The sequence below is a fragment of the Thamnophis sirtalis genome, unplaced genomic scaffold (genome assembly GCF_051295495.1).
Source record: "Thamnophis sirtalis isolate CommonGarterSnake01/CBP01778 unplaced genomic scaffold, rThaSir2_p1.2 scaffold_4, whole genome shotgun sequence".
Classification (NCBI taxonomy): domain Eukaryota; kingdom Metazoa; phylum Chordata; class Lepidosauria; order Squamata; family Natricidae; genus Thamnophis; species Thamnophis sirtalis.
In genome coordinates, this window is record NW_028261384.1 from 92,289,732 (window position 1) to 92,307,738 (window position 18,007).

At 41.6% G+C, this 18,007-nt stretch overlaps 1 protein-coding gene across 9 annotated transcripts in view; it reads left to right on the forward strand.

The window, feature by feature from the left end:
- Window positions 1-18,007, forward strand: part of TLK2 (tousled like kinase 2) — a 73,879-nt gene that overhangs the window by 15,592 nt on the left and 40,280 nt on the right. For 8 of the 9 annotated variants that reach the window (XR_015696417.1, XM_087713398.1, XM_087713399.1 and 5 more), the window contains exons 8-13: window positions 843-938; window positions 2,997-3,089; window positions 7,516-7,626; window positions 8,259-8,395; window positions 11,341-11,493; window positions 11,921-11,987. Coding sequence is in view for 8 of the 9 variants with exons in the window: in XM_087713398.1 (XP_087569524.1) it covers window positions 843-938; window positions 2,997-3,089; window positions 7,516-7,626; window positions 8,259-8,395; window positions 11,341-11,493; window positions 11,921-11,987 (657 nt within the window). In the remaining variant the exon portion in view is untranslated. The remainder of the gene's footprint in view (window positions 1-842; window positions 939-2,996; window positions 3,090-7,515; window positions 7,627-8,258; window positions 8,396-11,340; window positions 11,494-11,920; window positions 11,988-18,007) is intronic. The other variant, XM_087713397.1, reaches the window with a different exon arrangement.

Sequence of the window (18,007 nt, forward strand, 5' to 3'; positions counted from 1 at the left end):
TATTTAGGTACTTTTTGACAAAGATATATTTCTTCTACATTGTTCATCTCTCATCTCCTGCATATTCCTGCATTTGCATGGTTTCCATGCTTGATGAAATATTATTTCAAAGGTTCAAAAGCTAAATTTCCATATTTAAAAAATATTCCTATTTTGTAGAAATTTAAGTGTTGGAAGTAATGATAAGCTACAGTGTAATTCATTATTATAAACAAGTTGTTTGGAAGATGAATCAAAATTGTTTTTATAAAAGTATAAAATGTTAATTTGGAGCTATTCAATTTAATTTAGAAGCCAACCATTTCTTATCTCAAAAATTTATTTCTCATCAGTTATCCAGTTATTTCTTTTCTGCAATGCTTTTTAAAATTCTATTTTGATATATAGGTATATATATCTTCATCTGCAAGAACAAATATAATTTTAGAGGTTATTATTCAACTCATTGACACAGAAGCCGGCACTTTGTCAGACTAAAAAATAAAATAATAATAATAAATCTAAAAACTTATTTGAACTGTTTCAGTGAAAACAGAAATTAATGCAGTTTGTTATTTGTGTGAGCAGAAAAACATGAGCTTTGATTAAGACAAGAATTATAATCCAGGAAGAATTTATACAGTCTTTATACAGAAGTTTAAAAAACATTCCTGATCTCTCTCTCTCATCAGAATATCTCTGGGTGCAGAACTGGGGAAAAAAAACCTGGGTATGCAACCTGCTGCCTCTTAAGGTTGACCACATATAGCTAGTTAGCTGTTTTTCTTTCAAATAAAAGTGGGGAAGAGCATGTTTCGCAAAATACTGTATCTACAACTTACTTGCTGCTTCTTTTGTTACAGACCCAGCAAGGCAGCCCCTCATCTGCGGTTTCAGGAAACACAGAGCATTCCTGCAGCTCTCAAAAACAGATTTCCGTCCAGTACAAACAGACTCAGGTACAAGGCAAATGAATTACATAGTTCAAAGTTATATCTGATTAAAATCAAATACATGTTCATTTGAGAAATAAATGGAAATATATTTTTGTTTCCCTTTAGATCACATAAATCTTTCACCTTTTACTAAAAAAAAATGGAAATTTATGATGCAAGGACATAATGCGTTCACAAGAAACTTCAAATTTACTCATTTATGATCATTCCATCTAAAAACATTACAGCTTTAGAGGCTGCCTTGAAGTAAAATAGTCTCTATTGGACAACAAATTCCAGAATAATTTTACTGTTTTTCCTGCCTCAAACTTCCAACTTCTATCTTGTTCTTTAACCAGTTGCTTCTCCCTTTGAACAATTAACATAATCTTTTGTTTGCTTTATCAATGAAAATTATGCTCTAGTTTTTATCCACTTTGTAAAATGGATATTAGGTTAATATTTTGGCTAAAGATTTACTCACTTTTTAGTTTACGTGGTATATACCTTGTTTTCCTGAAAATAAGACCTCCCCGGATAATAAGCCCAATCAGACTTTTAAGCATGAGCTAAAATAAGCCCTCTCCTGAAAATAAGCCTTCCCTGAAAATATTGCAACACAGCAGCAGCCATGAGGTGGCCACGCTTACCGCCTCCTGCACCTCAAAAATAATAAGACCTCCCTGAAAATAAAGCCAAGCACTTATTTCCAGGGGTCACTGTATTTTTTAACTTAGGTTTCTCAGTTTTTTAAAGGATTCATTTACCTGGATTAGACAATGTTGGAACATTTTTCTTTTAAAATTTATGCCACCTTGGAAGTTTCTTGCTTTCATTTTTTTTGTTGATTGCTTTACAATTATAATTTTATATACCAATTTTTTGAAGCCCCATTATAGCCTTATATAGCTGAGGATATGCAAGGAACATTTTGCAGTCAGAGGACAATGACTTTTAGGCAACCTATTTTGCCATTTTCAGAATATTTAAAAATCACCTGCTTCATAAGTGAAAGCCTGGGTCCTATATATTTTTTAGTTTTTTGCCTTTTCACAAGAACATGTATCAAACGTCGTTACTCTGCTTTGTTTCTTTAGATCTTTTATTTGTTTATTATATATGTTATGTTATGCTATGCTATTTTTGTTTAAAATATCTATTCATTCTTCCTCTCCTTTTTCCTCTGTCTGAGACATTTAGCTATTGGAAGCATTCATATCTCAAATGTATAAATTTTACCCCTCTGTCACTATTTTAGTGAACACTAATGTTACTTTTATGGAACATAGTAGTTGTGAGTTTACCTCAGCCACTTCTTTAGAAAAGGAAAAAAAAACTTTATATGCTGGTACTTATTGCCATGTATGCAAAAATAAAGATTCAAATCCCAATTCAGCTACACTTGGGTTAGCTATATTGAAGAAAATTATCACAGTAATCATGTACTGTAACCTACCAGTGGATATGCTGTGCATACTGCTATCTGTGGGGCTTCCAATATGGATCGCAGTAATCAAGTCTCAAAATTTTATCAGCTTGCCAAGTTTTCAAGGACTACCGTTTTATTTGTAAATTTCCCAAAACCATGTACTTATGATGGGGCAGTATAGAAATTTTATAAATAAAATATTATGAACCTATAGTAGGTTTTGGCTAAATGAGGAAGTAATCGGGGAATCTTAGTCTTCAGGATGTTGATACTTTTATTGCAGCATTTTCTTATGCAATATGAGCCTTTTCTAATACAAATATAAAGCGCTTTTATGTAAAATGCACAGGGAAACTGAAGACCATGTTCACAGGCAAATTGTAGACACTGTCATAATTTCATTAGTTTTAAAGTTTCTATAGCACCCCTCTTTTATGGATTGGATCATCTGTGAGATGATTTAATTCCATTTATTTCACAAATGTTTATAGGTTTGTGGAACTCAAGAAAATTGTGGCCTGGTTATATGTTTATTTCCTTGGTTTATTTGTCAATCTTGAAATAGATTGTTTTCCCAGTCTTGTTCATTCAGTAATTGGAGCAGAGTTGCATAGAAAATCATTTCTTAAGAACTTTTTTTTTCCCCTCCCAAGTCTGATCTTACAATGGAGAAATTATCTGCATTAGAAAACAGTAAGAACTCTGATCTGGAGAAAAAAGAAGGCAGAATAGATGATTTATTAAGGGTAAGTAGTTGTAATTCTACATCCTATATTCAAATTTCAAGCCATAGAATCTATATAATATAAATATAGGTAAGAGGTTAAGAGTATCTCTTAATAGTTATGTAAATGGAAATAGGCTGTCATGGAGAAAATCTAGACAATTGCTAATGGTTGACATTTAATCAGTTACATGCAAAGTCCTTGGTAAGAAGGAAATTGTATTCTCTCTTGATAAATATGTATCTCTAAATTCATTCAAGAGCTTTACAATTTTAATACTCAAACAATCTCCCTCCTTTATACACTTCCTCTACAAACTACTTTTTAATTTGAAAGTGCTATGAAAATATCTAGAAGGATAGTCAAGGTAATTTGCTGCATCAAAAATTACTAAAATAGCTTGTGAGACTTAATAAAAAATAAAATAAAATAAATCATTAAATGGATTGTGTTAGGATAACTTTTGTAATAATTAGTTTTAACATGCAAAGCATTTTCCTTAAACACAATCAAATCTTAATATATAAGTTACTTACAATTGAACAATTAATTTTGATGAAACAGTAATTCTAGATGTTTCAAATAATTGAGCAATTTGAAATTTCGTTATTGTTTTCTGTATATTCCTGAATACCATATAGAGCATTTTAATTTCAGTTTAGTAGTTTCAGATGGAACTGGTAGGAAAAGTCAGTTTTTCAACTGCCTTTCTTTGTGAGAAAATTCTCACATCTATCAAGTCCACTAACAAAGTGATTGGAATCGTTTGAAGCTCTTACAGAATTCAGATCTGGTTGTTTTTTTCTTTGCAAATAATTTCTTTCCTAATGTTCATCTTTTCCATATTTTTCTCCCTCACCCCAATATGCACGTGTTCCCTACTGGAGAAACTTAAGAATAGTCTGTTTACTCAGTTTTGAATTGTCAGTTTAGGACAATTCTCAAGAATTTCTTAAGGGGAACACATTTTCTCTTTTAAGCTATTGTTCTCCTCCAGTTTTTGAGAGAAATTTGTATTTCAGCAAGGAATATTCTATATAGCTAACTCCAGCCTTAAGAGTAAAAATAAACATAATGCTAGTGGTAGCCTGCAAGATGATTTCTCAATCCTTCTACATTATAGGATAGGAGGGAATTGGATTATATAGCATGCAAAAATTATCTATTTGAAATATTTGTTAGCTTAGAAAGATAGGCAGAATCGTCCATTTCTGAAGGGAGCTAATAGAGCTTTCTGAAGAAGAATTGGAATTCTCTCCTATTAATCATCTTTTCCTAACATTTTTCTCATACAGTATTGGGTTCTGGCTGCTAGTCCTGCTGGTTCACTCAGGGACATGCTGTGGGCACATGCACACTTCACACGCTCGCATGTGCAGTACTGTAAAAAATGCTTCTGTACATGTTCAGAAGCAAAAAACGATGCCATTGCCTATGGCACTGCCGATAGAACTGGTTCGGGGCATTGCCAGCCAAGTTACTACCTACACATCCGAATCAGTCTGAACCGGTAGCCATTAAGTAACTTTTTGCCATTGTGTAAGTTTTACATTTGCATTTACATTTTACCCATTTGCCATGGGTAAAATTTATGCAACAAAAGCAACTGTACCAAGGACAAGACAGATATAAATAAACAATATTGAATAAATTTATATATTGTACCTATGAAAAAATTCAGGTCATTAAAGTCATTCTGAAGTCCAGCAGATCAGAGCCATGTTTACCCTTGGTGCATGATCGTATTTCATAGGGCAGACAATGGCATCAGAATGGAAATGCTCAAATCATTCTGATTCAAAATAATTAAAGCAATTCATGAACTCTCTCAGATCTGTAGTAGCATCATCCTTTAAAAATATTTTCTAGTTTGGCTTGATTATCAAAGGCATGTGTTTACATTCTGGTACAATAAGGACCCCTTTGGAACACTATAAAAACACTAATCAAATCAGACATACATTGGAATGGAGGAAACATTTCTACATGTTTAGACATCATTGCCCTCAGGCAGCATCAGAACATAAATGCCCTTCTTTCATATATCCTTTGCCTACTTGAAAAATCATGGACGTAATTGCAGAACTGTAGGGACCTCTCTAGTTTCTTCACACATCTGTAGTATTTGGGAGTTGTCAATAGACCCAGTTTAGTTCTACATATTATGATCAGAAAAGGGAACAGAAGTCATTAAAAGGAGTCAGAAGATCTAAGACTTTTTTTCTTTTGAGCATAATAGTGTCTTAACAGCCATATAGTGTTGGCTCATGAAGCATCCTTCGTAGTGATAATTTAGCAGAGAAAAGGAATTGGATTGCATTGGTGTAGCAGGATATCTGCTTAAGAATTAAAAATAGCAAATAAGCCTTTGTAACATTTCTACAAACGATATACCAGTTTGGATAGACTGTGTTAAACCTTTTTGGAACCAGGAGATATACATCAAAATATTAACATACATGTCATGGTTCAAATATAGCTAACTGAGCTATACTCTACTTTGACTTTTTGGACAACAAAGCACAGATTATCTTTATAGCAACCTGTTGGCTTAAATAGCCTTGATTTATCAATATACAGGAGTTGGAAAGAAAAAAAACCCAGTAAATTTGGGAAAGGATCTTCTGTCTCAAGATCTAATCATTTATCCAGTATCTCAGTTCTTATCAAGTGAGACAATATTAGTTGCACAAAATATTATTTTAGGCAGTACTTATTTTCTTCTCTTCTAGGTTTGAGGTAATTCTTATGTAGGATAGTCTTAATGCCTTTCCCTAGACACAATTTCCCCACATTAAATTTCAGCCGGATCTTTATGGTTCTAATGTAGGGCTGACAAACTCGTGGCCTGCACCCACGCCCGGTTTAGCGAAGGAGAAAAACATCCCAATACATCAGATGATGCCGTGACGACACGAGTTTGACACCCCTGTTCTAGTGGGTTCTGTCATTGAGTTTGTGGTTAACTGTTCGATCAAGTTACTGATACTTCACTGGTTATTACATTGACCAGAAGAGTTTTAAAAGTTGAGGCCTAGCCTCAATACATATCTTGTGTCTTTTTTTCTTATGAACAAAGAGTTCTCCCTATTTATCAAGGTCCATCCTACTTCTAATGGTTCACACAATTTATATATAATATGCTTGAGTTCTTATCTGGATAGAATAGTGAACCTCAGGAAATGTGAATCATTGTAATCTTTCAAGAAAAGTTAGTGGACATTAAAATTTTGTATCTCCTGTTAATGGACGGTTATCAATTGTGCTTAAATGTGGCCTATCATCTACCAAAAGTAGTATTTATTCTCCTAGAGGAATACTGTCTTTTGAGATAATTTTCCTATCAAAAATGATGTGTGAAATCAACAGTAACTTCAGTAGTTTATACTTTCTTCAAACTATATAAAATTGATAAATTGAGTTCAACAGCAACACTTGGCTACTTCCTACAAAGTACAATAAAACAGGAATATTGATCCCTTGTAGGCATCTCTTTTGGCCCTCTTTTCTGATTAAGTCTTAAGATATAAAATGATGTCTATGATGCTGAAGAAAATGTGAAAATTTGGATTTCTATACGTTATAAAACATCTGTATCTCTGTCCAGTTGATGAAATAGTTCATGATAGGGCAATAGCATTTTTGAATTAAGGTACCTTCTTTGACTACCAGAAATCAGGTAGACTGGTTCCCATCCTAGCCCTCTGGAGGCTGGATAGCATTCTCATGCATACTAGTCCTGTCATTGGCTGTCAGAAGGTGATCAGCTGCAGTCAATTTGACAGGAAGTTGAAGTCATTCCCACTGCTTTTTTACCCTTGCTTATTCTGTTCTCTGTTAGAGGTAAGGAAATAACTCTGAAATGATCCAGCAGATTATAGGTTGTCTAAAACATCTAAATTTATTCTCTGAACCTCACAAAACCCATCTATTCTAGAATCAACTTTTAAAATTGGGAGGGGTGTTATATATTTATTTTTGCAATTTTAATGTTTCAGTCTTAAAAGAATCGAGCAGTTAGTGCTATTGCTAATGGAAGAGAATAGCAAATAAAGCATTCTTAGCTGACCTGGGAATTGATTTTGTTTTTATTGTTTCTCCGGTGTTACTAATAATGGTTTCTAAGTAAGTATTCTGATTTCTAAAAGAAATAATAATGCTGGGTTGAGAAACTACATTGATTCCCCAGTTCAGGAGGATGAATGCTTCCTCCATCTGGAGAGACAGTGACAAAATGGACTTGCTGTAGGAGATATGAATCCCCCTCCTTGAGATTCAAAGTATTGAAGTAAATCGTAAATCCAAATTTATTGTGTGCAGAGGAATCCTTTTTGTTGTATTTGATAACGGAGAGTTTTAATTTTTTTCTCATCCGTACAATATAATGAATTGTAACTAATATAGGGTAATTTTTGTTTTGTTCACTTGCTTAATATTTTATTTTCAGGCAAACTGTGACTTAAGACGACAGATAGATGAACATCAGAAAATGCTTGAGAAATACAAAGAACGGTTAAATAGGTGTGTAACAATGAGCAAGAAGCTACTTGTAGAAAAGGTGAGTTACAACCAGCACAACTTGTTTTGAAGTTATATCCCCATAACCTGCACAATTAGGTAACTTATTTGTTTCAGATAATAACAGTAGTAGTAGTAGTAGTAGTAGTAGTAGTAGTAATATACCACATAGTTGGATCATCAAATGTTTGGAGGCAACTAGTATTAATTAAAAAACCATTAGAATGTTGAAAAAATAATGAAGCAGTAGAAATAGAATTGGTGGTAAATATTTAATGATTAAATAGGTGTGTAACAATGAGCACTGTGATTGTTGTAAATATGCACTAATTGTTGATTGGCTAAATCACGATCACATGACTTATGAATGCTGCAATGACGGCAGCTTCAAGGACAAGTCATAGGTCTCCTTCTTCATTACCTCCATTATTTTAACAACTGATTGGTAAGCAAGGAGTACCTGTATGTCTTTTTCATAGAAATCTAAAACTGCCAGACCTTTGGGAATCAACTTTGTTTTGTTCATGTTGATATCGTTTTTTATTGAGTAACATTACAGTGTTGTAAATTTCCCAAACTTGCATTTTTAAGATGGATGACTTACAAAGTATTTAAATAAATAAATAGGGATACTTTGCAAAGCATATAGATACTTTACTTTTTCCTTTACAGTCAAAACAGGAAAAGATGGCTTGTAGAGATAAGAGTATGCAAGATCGGTTGCGTTTAGGTCACTTTGCTACAGTCCGGCATGGAGCCTCTTACACAGAACAATGGACAGATGGCTATGCTTTCCAAAATTTAATCAAGTATGTATTTTTCTATTGTTCTGCTTTCTCCAAAAGCAGAAAAGATTAGTGGTGATTACTTGGTTTTTTTTAATATTAATCCATACATAACTTACAATATTTATGACTACTGTTCTCATAAATAAAAGTTTGCATGAAATCTGGAAAGGAGAGGTACCATTTACTGAAACTCTCCATAATATTATTAAACAGTAAAGGCAACAACAATCTTACAAATATTACAGGTAGTCTTCAACATATGACCACAATTTAGCCCAAAATTTATGTTGTTAAGTGAGAAATTTGTTCAGTGAGTTTTGCATCATTTTATGACTTTTCTTGCCATATTAGTTAAGTGAATCATTGCATTTGTTAAATTAATAACAGAGTTATTAAGTGAATTTGACTTCCACATTGACTTTGGAGAAGATTTTAAAAGGTCACTAAATGAATTGTTTTATACAAGAATGCTTCTGCTGCTAGTAAGTAATGGTTATCTATGATATATAATTAAGAAAATGGTAGTGCCAGGAAAAGAACAACTAGAGCTAACAGTTCAAGAATTGAACATGCCTGCATCATACCTTTTTACCGGTGCCTTAACTTCAACAATGTGGATATTTATTTGACCAACGCTGAAGACTCAGAATGAAGCCTTTTTTGAGAACGGCAGGAAAATGGGGAGGGGGATTTTCCTGCCATTCATCAAAAAGGTTCCGTTCTGAGCCTTCAGTGTTGCAATTCTGGGACATGTGTCCTTTTCTCAAGCAACATTTAATCACTTGAAAGGGACAGGCTGCATGCAGAGAGAAGGAACTAGAGGCAGCTCCTGGTCCTCACTGGTTCAGCTGATCCATGGGCCTTGATTAAGGGGCCAAGCAGACATGAGATGACCAGAGAAGTGAAGAGCTGCCTCCTGTGCTGGCCACACCCATCCCCTTCACTAGGGCATATTTTTGGGGTAGGGTGTATTAGGGCCATCCCAAAAAATCATTCTAGGGCTAATTTTTGGGATAGGTCGTATTTTCAGGGAAACACGGAGGCAAGTGTATTTAGAAGTCTTATTCATATCAATGTCATAAATTTCATCACTGTTTGCTATATGCCTTTGAATGCTATCACTTTTTGAAATAATAGGTAATATGTAGATTAAAGTTTAATTACATCTATTAGCAGGATAATTAATGATTATAACTTATATTATCTGAAATACGAAAAAAATAATTTTAAAACTTTAATTCTGTAGCTGCAAAATTCAGGCCTTATTTTGTAAATAAAGGTGCATTTATATGCAGAGATTGCTTTGTTGTTAGGCAGACTAGGAACATTTTCTTCTCAAACATTGGGTAAATGTGGGAAAATGGACATTAGGTCCTTGGGCATATAGGACTAAATCCAGATTTATTTAAGAGTTGGGTGCAAGAATATAGGCATCCCTGACCAAATTGTAAGACTAGAAACTGATGAATATCTGCATGATAAATATAAATCCTTCTACAAATTTGCGTGTGCACATACTTAGCTGTGCATAGTTATGTACAGATTTTTAATATAAAAACAAAGCAGCTGCAAAAAATTAGACACCTTTCCAGTTCTGTATTTTTTGGTCTGTCAGATATCCCCCCCCCAAGTAGGTGGAAATGTGTGTTCATCTTATAGAGCAGATGTTGCTGAAGCCCCGCTTAACCACTGGCCCCCACTCTTCAGTCTCTGCCTCCAGCCATTTGTCCTGGCAGCAAACAGCAAAGTCAGCTTCAGCACAGCCTGATTTAGCATGAGCAGCTAATTGGTAGTTGGATCTGCCTCCCCGAAATATCACTGCTCAGCTGTTCCAGACTGTGGGTATCACCACCACCCATCACTGCCTCTGCGCACCCCATTTTCGGCCTCCAGGTGTCCCATTTTTGGCCCATTCCAGGCAATGTGGATTGCTGCCTATTGCTGCCAAGCAGTGGTGGTGACAATAGGCAGCTGCGGTGATCCCCACTGCCTGGAACAAGCTGAAAATGGGACGTGCAGAGCCTGAAAATGGGGTGCGCAGAGGCAGTGATGGGTGGTGGCAATCCCCACAGCCTGGAACAGCTGAGCAGTGGTATTCTGAGAGGCATATCCAATTGCCAATTAGCTGCTCATGCTAAATCAGGCTGTGCTGGAGCTGACTTTGCTGTTTGCTGCAAGGAGGCAAATTGCTGGGAGGCAGAGGCAGATTTTTTTTTCTTCTCTTCCTCCCCAAAAGCTAGGGGCATTTTATGATCCGGAGCATCTTATAGTGCAAAAAATATGGTACTTTGTAACACCACCTTTAGTAAAAAATAATAGCTTCCAAATATTTCTTATATCCAGGTAACAATTTTTCTGGACTTAATTTTGCATTTTCTCCTACTATCCTTTGCAGAAGTCCTCTAATTCAACAATATGGTAAACAAAGGCTTTGTTAGGCTGGTGGGACTGTTTTGTTTTTTTACACCTCAAATACCTTATCTCAAAAGTGAAAAGAAACAACTAGGCTTCTTAATAATCATGGGTAAAATAACTGGTTTATTATGTGGTGTGCAAGACAAAAAAGAAATAGAAAGGCACATATACCTGTCTGAGGTTGAACTCAGACTCAGAATAAGGCTAAAAATATTTTTTTCCACAAAAGAAATTAAGGCAGTTGTTGTGCCTCCTAAAGATTAACCTCTTCATTTGAAAACTGTCTGCCACTATAAACACTTTTTATATTTAAAACCAAAGCCCTTATAATTATTTCTTAAAAACTGGATTTACCATTCAATCTCTTGCTTGATAATAGCCAGCTACATTTTCAAAGCCCAAGCTTTAAAATATTTAGTCTTCTAAGAAATGACAGATTACCAGAAATGTACGGTTCAGGTATGCCTACCAAAGGATGTAGGAGACCAATCATATATTGGCATATATTATTTTATGTTCTCTAATAATGCCCATGTTCTACTTTTATTTAGGCAGCAAGAAAGGATAAATTCCCAAAGGGAAGAAATAGAAAGGCAACGGAAAATGTTAGCAAAACGAAAACCACCAGCCATGGGCCAGGCTCCTCCATCTACTACTGAGCAAAAGCAACGCAAGAACAAAACCAATGGAGCAGAAAATGAGACGTAGGTGGCATAAACATTTCAGAATCCTTTCTGGTGCTGTCAAATGGAAGGACCTTCCTGGGTTTTACCCAAGTAGGCCTTCTTAGTTTCTGTGTTTGTGATTGTGTTCTCAACAATTAGATTGGTTTTTGTAGACTAAGGTCCATATTTGACATTTGAGTGGAAGGCCAGACCTACTTTCCAAAAACTAATCGGAAGAAAAAGTGAATGGACTCTCTCAAGCTAATTAATTGAATTGATGGGGCTAATTTATTATTCCTTGTGAATATAATGATTTGTCCCATAACAATCAAAAATAGACTTTGTTGCTAAGTTTTAGTGGAGTCCTAAGGTAGCTTATGGCATCTAGATATATTCATCTGAAAAGATCACCTTTCTTGGTAGAAGGCATTTCTAATTTTTGAACCACTTATTTATACATGTACAGGTTAACATTAGCGGAATATCATGAACAAGAGGAAATATTTAAACTCCGACTAGGTCACCTTAAAAAGGTAAAAAGATATGTTCTAACTTCAAGTATGAATTGAATTATGCTTTTGATTTCCTACTTGTTCTAGTTCTTGGTTATTTGTTTCTTTATTGATTTATGTTTGCTTATTCTCTGAGAGTGTAGATCAGTGGTGAAATCCAAAAATTCTCCCTACTGGTTCTGTGGGCGTGTTTTGGTGGGCGTGTGACTGGGTGGGCATGGCCAACTTGACATCACTCACTGTTAGATCCAGGAGCTGCACATTCTGAAGCACATTCTGCCCTTCTGAAGCCCCCAACACTTTGAGTTTCACTCCCCATCTGGCATGACTGCCCAAGAGAACCTCGGAGCCTTCCCTTGCCCCGCTCGCCATCCTGGAGGGCCGCGCATCCCACCCACCCCGCCAATCCTCCATACAAACCACCCGCCCCATTTTTGCAAAGGCACCAAGATCTCTTCTGTTACAGGGAAATGCTATCTACAGGAAGGATTCAACTTCTTATCCCCTCAAGATTTGCCAAATACTGTAATCAAGCTTTGTCTGGCTTCCAAAATGACCAAGTAGAATGTCATAGAGCATAGAGCGGAGATAGAGAATGTCATAGAGCATAGAGTGGAGAAGGCAGGCAAGCATCTCGGGGCCAGTCGGCCGTGGGGAAGGGAACTCCCCGCAGCCCTGCCATGCTTTCCTGCCTTCCACATGGCATTCCTGGTGCTACTTCATACCCACTTGCATTTTTTTAAGCATTTTATTAAGATTTATAGGCCGCCCTTTTCCCTGAGGGGACTCAGGGCGGCTTACAATCACAAGGGAGGGGGGTGCAGTATCAAAAGACAAAACAAAATGTGAACAAAGGAAAAATAATAAAACACAACTTTCGTTCAGCAATCAACACTCGGGCGGGTAAATTGGAAACCTATCCCCAGGCCTGCTGGGAGAGCCAGATCTTGAGGGCTGCGCGGAAGGTCTGGATGGTGGTGAGGGTACGGATCTCGACAGGGAGATCGTTCCACAGGGTCGGAGCTGCAACAGAAAAGGCCCTCCTCCATGTAGTCGCCAGTCGACATTGACTGGCGGATGGGATTCGGAGGAGGCCCAGTCTGTGCGATCTAATTGGTCGAAGGGAGGTAATCGGCAGAAGGCGGTCTCTCAAGTACCCAGATCCACTACCATGGAGTGCTTTAAAGGTGGTCATCAGTACCCTGAAGTGCACCCGGAGACCGACAGGTAGCCAGTGCAGCTCGCGGAGGACGGGTGTAACGTGGGCAAACCGCGGTGCGCCCACTATCACTCGCGCGGCTGCATTCTGGACTAACTGCAGTCGCCGGATGCACTTCAAGGGCAACCCCATGTAGAGCCCATTGCAGTATTCCAGCCTAGAGATCACAAGGGCTCGAGTGACTGTTGCGAGAGCCTCCCGGTTTAGGTAGGGCCGCAACTGGCGGACCAGGCGAACCTGGGCAAATGCCCCCCTGGTCACAGCTGACAACTGGTGGTCAAAAGTCAGCTGTGGGTCCAGGAGGACTCCTAAGTTGCGGACCCTATCTGAGGGGTATAAAATTTGACCCCCCAGCCTAAATGTTGGTACATTAGCCAAATTGTTGGGAGGGAAACACAACAGCCACTCGGTCTTGTCCGGGTTGAGTACCAGTTTGTTAGCGCTCATCCAGTTCTTAACGGCCTCAAGACCCTGGTTCATCACGTCCACCGCTTCATTGAGTTGGCACTTGCCTTTCAAAGTCGGCATCCAGGCTGGCCCGGCCAGTAGGTGGGCAGACGGCCCTTAATAGAAACACAGCCACTGCTCTGGGGCTGAGAGGAGTCGTGGCAGTTGCACTCTGGGAGGGCAAGTGGACATCCTGTGCTGCTGCAAATGCACCTACCCCGTTTCTGCAAAGGCAGAGCCCCCCCGTGCAGGGTGACCCAAAGAAGGGAGGATATGCTGCAGAAAAGGCCGCCTTCCACCCAGGTCAGCGTGCCTCCCATGCCGGCTCCGCAGGGCTTGGGGCTCCAAAGCAGCCCACTGGCTTCCCACCTGGCCCCCTGCCTGCTCTCCAGTGCCTGGAGTCCGGCACTCTGGGGGAAGGCGACTTGGCTGCGGCACAGCTTCCCACCGGTAAAGAAGTGGAGCAATGCATGGAAGCTATTTGTGGGCGGCAGCCTCCTGCGTGTTGAGAGGGCCAGGCCTGGCTGTGCCACACAGTGGAGCCCGTGGCACTTTCCCTTCAGCGTGAGCGGTGGCGTTTCATCTTGATGAACATCATGTTGCTGCACTTGTAGTCACGCAACTGGCTGCAGTGGGACATGGCACAGGAAGAGAGGCTAATGCAGAAGGAAGGAAGTGAATAGCAGTTCCGTGGAAGTGCTCTAGGAGGGCAGGTGAATGTCTGCAGCCAGGCAGGGAGGGAGGGCAGGGAGAGTGGTGGCAGAAGCCCCTTCCAAGCACTGCCTATGGAAGTGGCTGGCAAGGTGGGCAAGGTGGCCCTGGTGCACCTGTTGCTGGAATGGTGCAGCAATCGCTCGGCCAGGGCCACCTTGGTGGGAGTTGCATCAGCCTCTCCACCCACGACATGTCCCACTTTGCCCAGCCACCCGACTATAAGTATGGTGACATGGTGTTCATCAAGATGAAGTGCCACCTCCCCAGCCAAAGAGAAAGAGCAATGGGTTCTGCTGTGGTGCAGCCGGGCCTGGCCCTTTCCCACCTGCCCATCATCGGTTTCTGGGTGTCTCTCACTCCACTTCTTCACCGGAGGGAATAAGACACTCCCCCGTATATCCTATCTGAACTATAACTGGTCCCTAGCTATTTTAACTTCGAACATTAACAGCCAATTTTGCCATCTGAACTCGCATCTGAAATTTTAATCAACTGCGCAACTATTTTAGTTTCTTTCTTTTCTTTCATCTTTCTCTTCTCTCTTTGTATGGGATATGCATGAGTTATGTATGAGATGAATGAATGTCCCACTTTTTATTATCATATTGTTGTAAATTTTTGTGTTTTTAACTCTTACGTGGGGACTGTTTCGGGGAGTGCATGAGTATGTGTGATTCGGAGGACCTGCCGGGAGATGCGGGGGCCATGGGGGTGGTTGAGGGGACCAGAGACACGGGAGAGGGTCAGGGTATTACGGTCGTAACAGGGAGGGGCAGATACGGCGGGGACTTTAGGGCAGGCCATTACCGGGGAAGGAGGGTTCGCTACATTACAGAGATCCCTCCTTCCGGCCCTATGAGTGCCACTCCGAGACCAGATGGCGCAAGTGATCAGGACCCTGGACTCAGGCTGCTGTCGCTAAATGCCAGGTCTGTAGTACACAAAGCTCCTCTCGTCCGGGACTTAATTTTAGACGAGAGGGCAGACCTGGTATGTATTACTGAAACCTGGCTGGGCCCAGAGGGAGGAGTCCCCCTTGTAGAGCTGTGCCCAGAAGGTTTTCAGGTGCTACACCAGCCGAGAGCCCAGGGAAGGGGTGGGGGTGTGGCCATTGTTATCCGGGAGTCGTTAGTTCCTCGTAGGGTCCCTGCTCCGGAGCTTGTCGGGTGTGAGTCTCTGCTGATAAAGTTGGACCTCAAGGGTCAAGTGGGTCTGCTGTTAACCTACCTGCCTCCCAACAGCGTTGCAGCAGCCCTCCCCTCGCTCCTCGAGTCGGTAGCCGAGCTGGCAATTGAGTTCCCTAGGTTGATGGTCCTGGGGGACTTTAATTTGCCGTCGCTCGGTGAAAACTCTGACGGGGCGCAGGAGTTCATGGCTTCCATGACAGCCATGGGCTTGACCCAAGTAATTCGGGGCCCGACCCATTCTGCGGGACACATGCTCGACCTCGTATTCCTCTCGGAGCAGTGGATTTGTGATCTTGGTCTGAGGGGTAACGACATCATACCCCTGTCGTGGTCAGACCACTGCCTACTGAGGCTCGACTTCCGGAGGCCAAACCCCCACTGTAGGGAGGAGGAACCGACCAGGTGGTTCCGCCCCAGGCGACTTATGGAACCGTTAGGGTTCCAGACGGAGCTTGGGGTTATTCCTGATACTTTCGCCCACAGTCCGGTAGAGACTCTGGTTGCTGCTTGGCACTCGGCAGCATCGGAGGCCCTCGACCGGATTGCGCCACTACGGCCCCTCCGAGGCGGCGGATCCCGGAGACCTCCTTGGTTCACCGAGGAACTCCGGGAGATGAAGCGCCGGAGGAGATGCCTAGAGCACCGATGGAGGTCCGATAAGTCCGAATCGAACCGAGCAATGGTAACCACCTGCACCAAGGAATACACCAGGGCACTTAGGGCAGCCAAAAGATCTTACATAGCCACCTTGGTTGCGTCCGCTGAGTCCCGTCCAGCCGCCCTGTTTAGGATAACCCGCTCCCTATTGAATAAAAGGGAAGCGGGGGAACCCTTGCAGGGCAGAGCTGAGGACTATGCCCAATTCTTAGCGGACAAAATTGCTCGGTTTCGGTCGGACTTGGACTCCATCCCCGCAGTTCCAGCCGAGGCACAGGAGGATCAAGTTGAACATCTCTGGGTTGAGTTTCAGGATGTTACCCCCGGGGATGTGGACAAGGCCATGAGGGCTGTAAGTGCCTCCACCTGTGTACTGGACCCGTGTCCCTCATGGCTGGTCACAAACAGCAGTGAGGTGACACGAGGCTGGATCCAGGCGGTTGTTACCGTCTCTCTTCGGGAGGGGAACTTCCCCGCGGCACTTAAAGCAGCGGTGGTGAGACCCCTCCTAAAAAAGCCATCTCTGGATCCAGCTGTTCTTAATAACTATCGTCCAGTCTCCAACCTTCCCTTTCTTGGGAAGGTTGTTGAGAAGGTGGTGGCCTTCCAGCTCCAACGGTCCTTGGAGGAAGCAAACTATCTCGACCCCTTCCAGTCAGGCTTCAGACCCGGTTACAGCACAGAAACCGCTTTGGTCGCATTGACCGATGATCTCTGGAGAGCCAGAGATGGAGGACACTCCTCCATCCTGGTCCTCCTTGACCTCTCAGCGGCTTTCGATACCATCGACCATGGTATCCTTCTGCGACGACTGCGGGAGGTGGGGGTGGGAGGCACCGTGTTGCGGTGGTTCTCCTCCTACCTCTCGGACAGGTCGCAGTCGGTGTTAGTGGGGGGGCAGAGATCGTCCCCTAGGCCCCTAACTTATGGGGTGCCTCAGGGCTCGGTCTTATCCCCCCTGCTATTCAACATCTACATGAAACCGCTGGGAGAGATCATCCGCAGGCATGGGATCAGATACCATCAATATGCGGACGATACTCAACTGTATCTGTCCGCCCCGTGCCAACTCAATGAAGCGGCAGACGTGATGAGCCGGGGCCTTGAAGCCGTTATGGACTGGATGAGGGTTAACAAGCTTGTGCTCAACCCAGAAAAGACCGAGTGGCTGTTGTGTTTCCCTCCCAAAGATTCGATCAATATTCCATCACTCAGGCTGGGGGGGTCAAATTTTATACCCCTCAGAGAGGGTTCGCAACTTGGGAGTCCTCCTGGATTCACAGCTATCATTTGACCACCACTTAACGGCTGTGACCAGGGGGGCATTCGCCCAGGTTCGCCTGGTGCGCCAGTTGCGACCCTACCTGAATCGGGAGGCTCTCACAACAGTCACCCGGGCCCTTGTGACCTCTAGGCTGGAATACTGCAATGTGCTCTACATGGGGCTGCTCCTGAAGAGCATCCGGCGACTTCAGCTAGTACAGAACGCGGCCGCGCGAGTGATTGTGGGTGCACCTCGGTTCACCCACATAACACCTATCCTCCGCGAGCTGCGCTGGCTACCTGTCGAGCTCCGGATGCGCTTCAAGGTGTTACTGGTCACCCATAAAGCCCTACATGGTAGTGGATCTGGGTACTTGAGAGACCGCCTTCTGCCAATTACCTCCCTGCGACCAATAAGATCACATAGATTAGGCCTCCTCCGTATTCCATCGGCCAGCCAGTGTCGGCTGGCAACTACAAGGAGGAGGGCCTTCTCAGTAGTAGCCCCGACCCTTTGGAACGAGCTCCCCGTGGAGATTCGTACCCTCTCCACC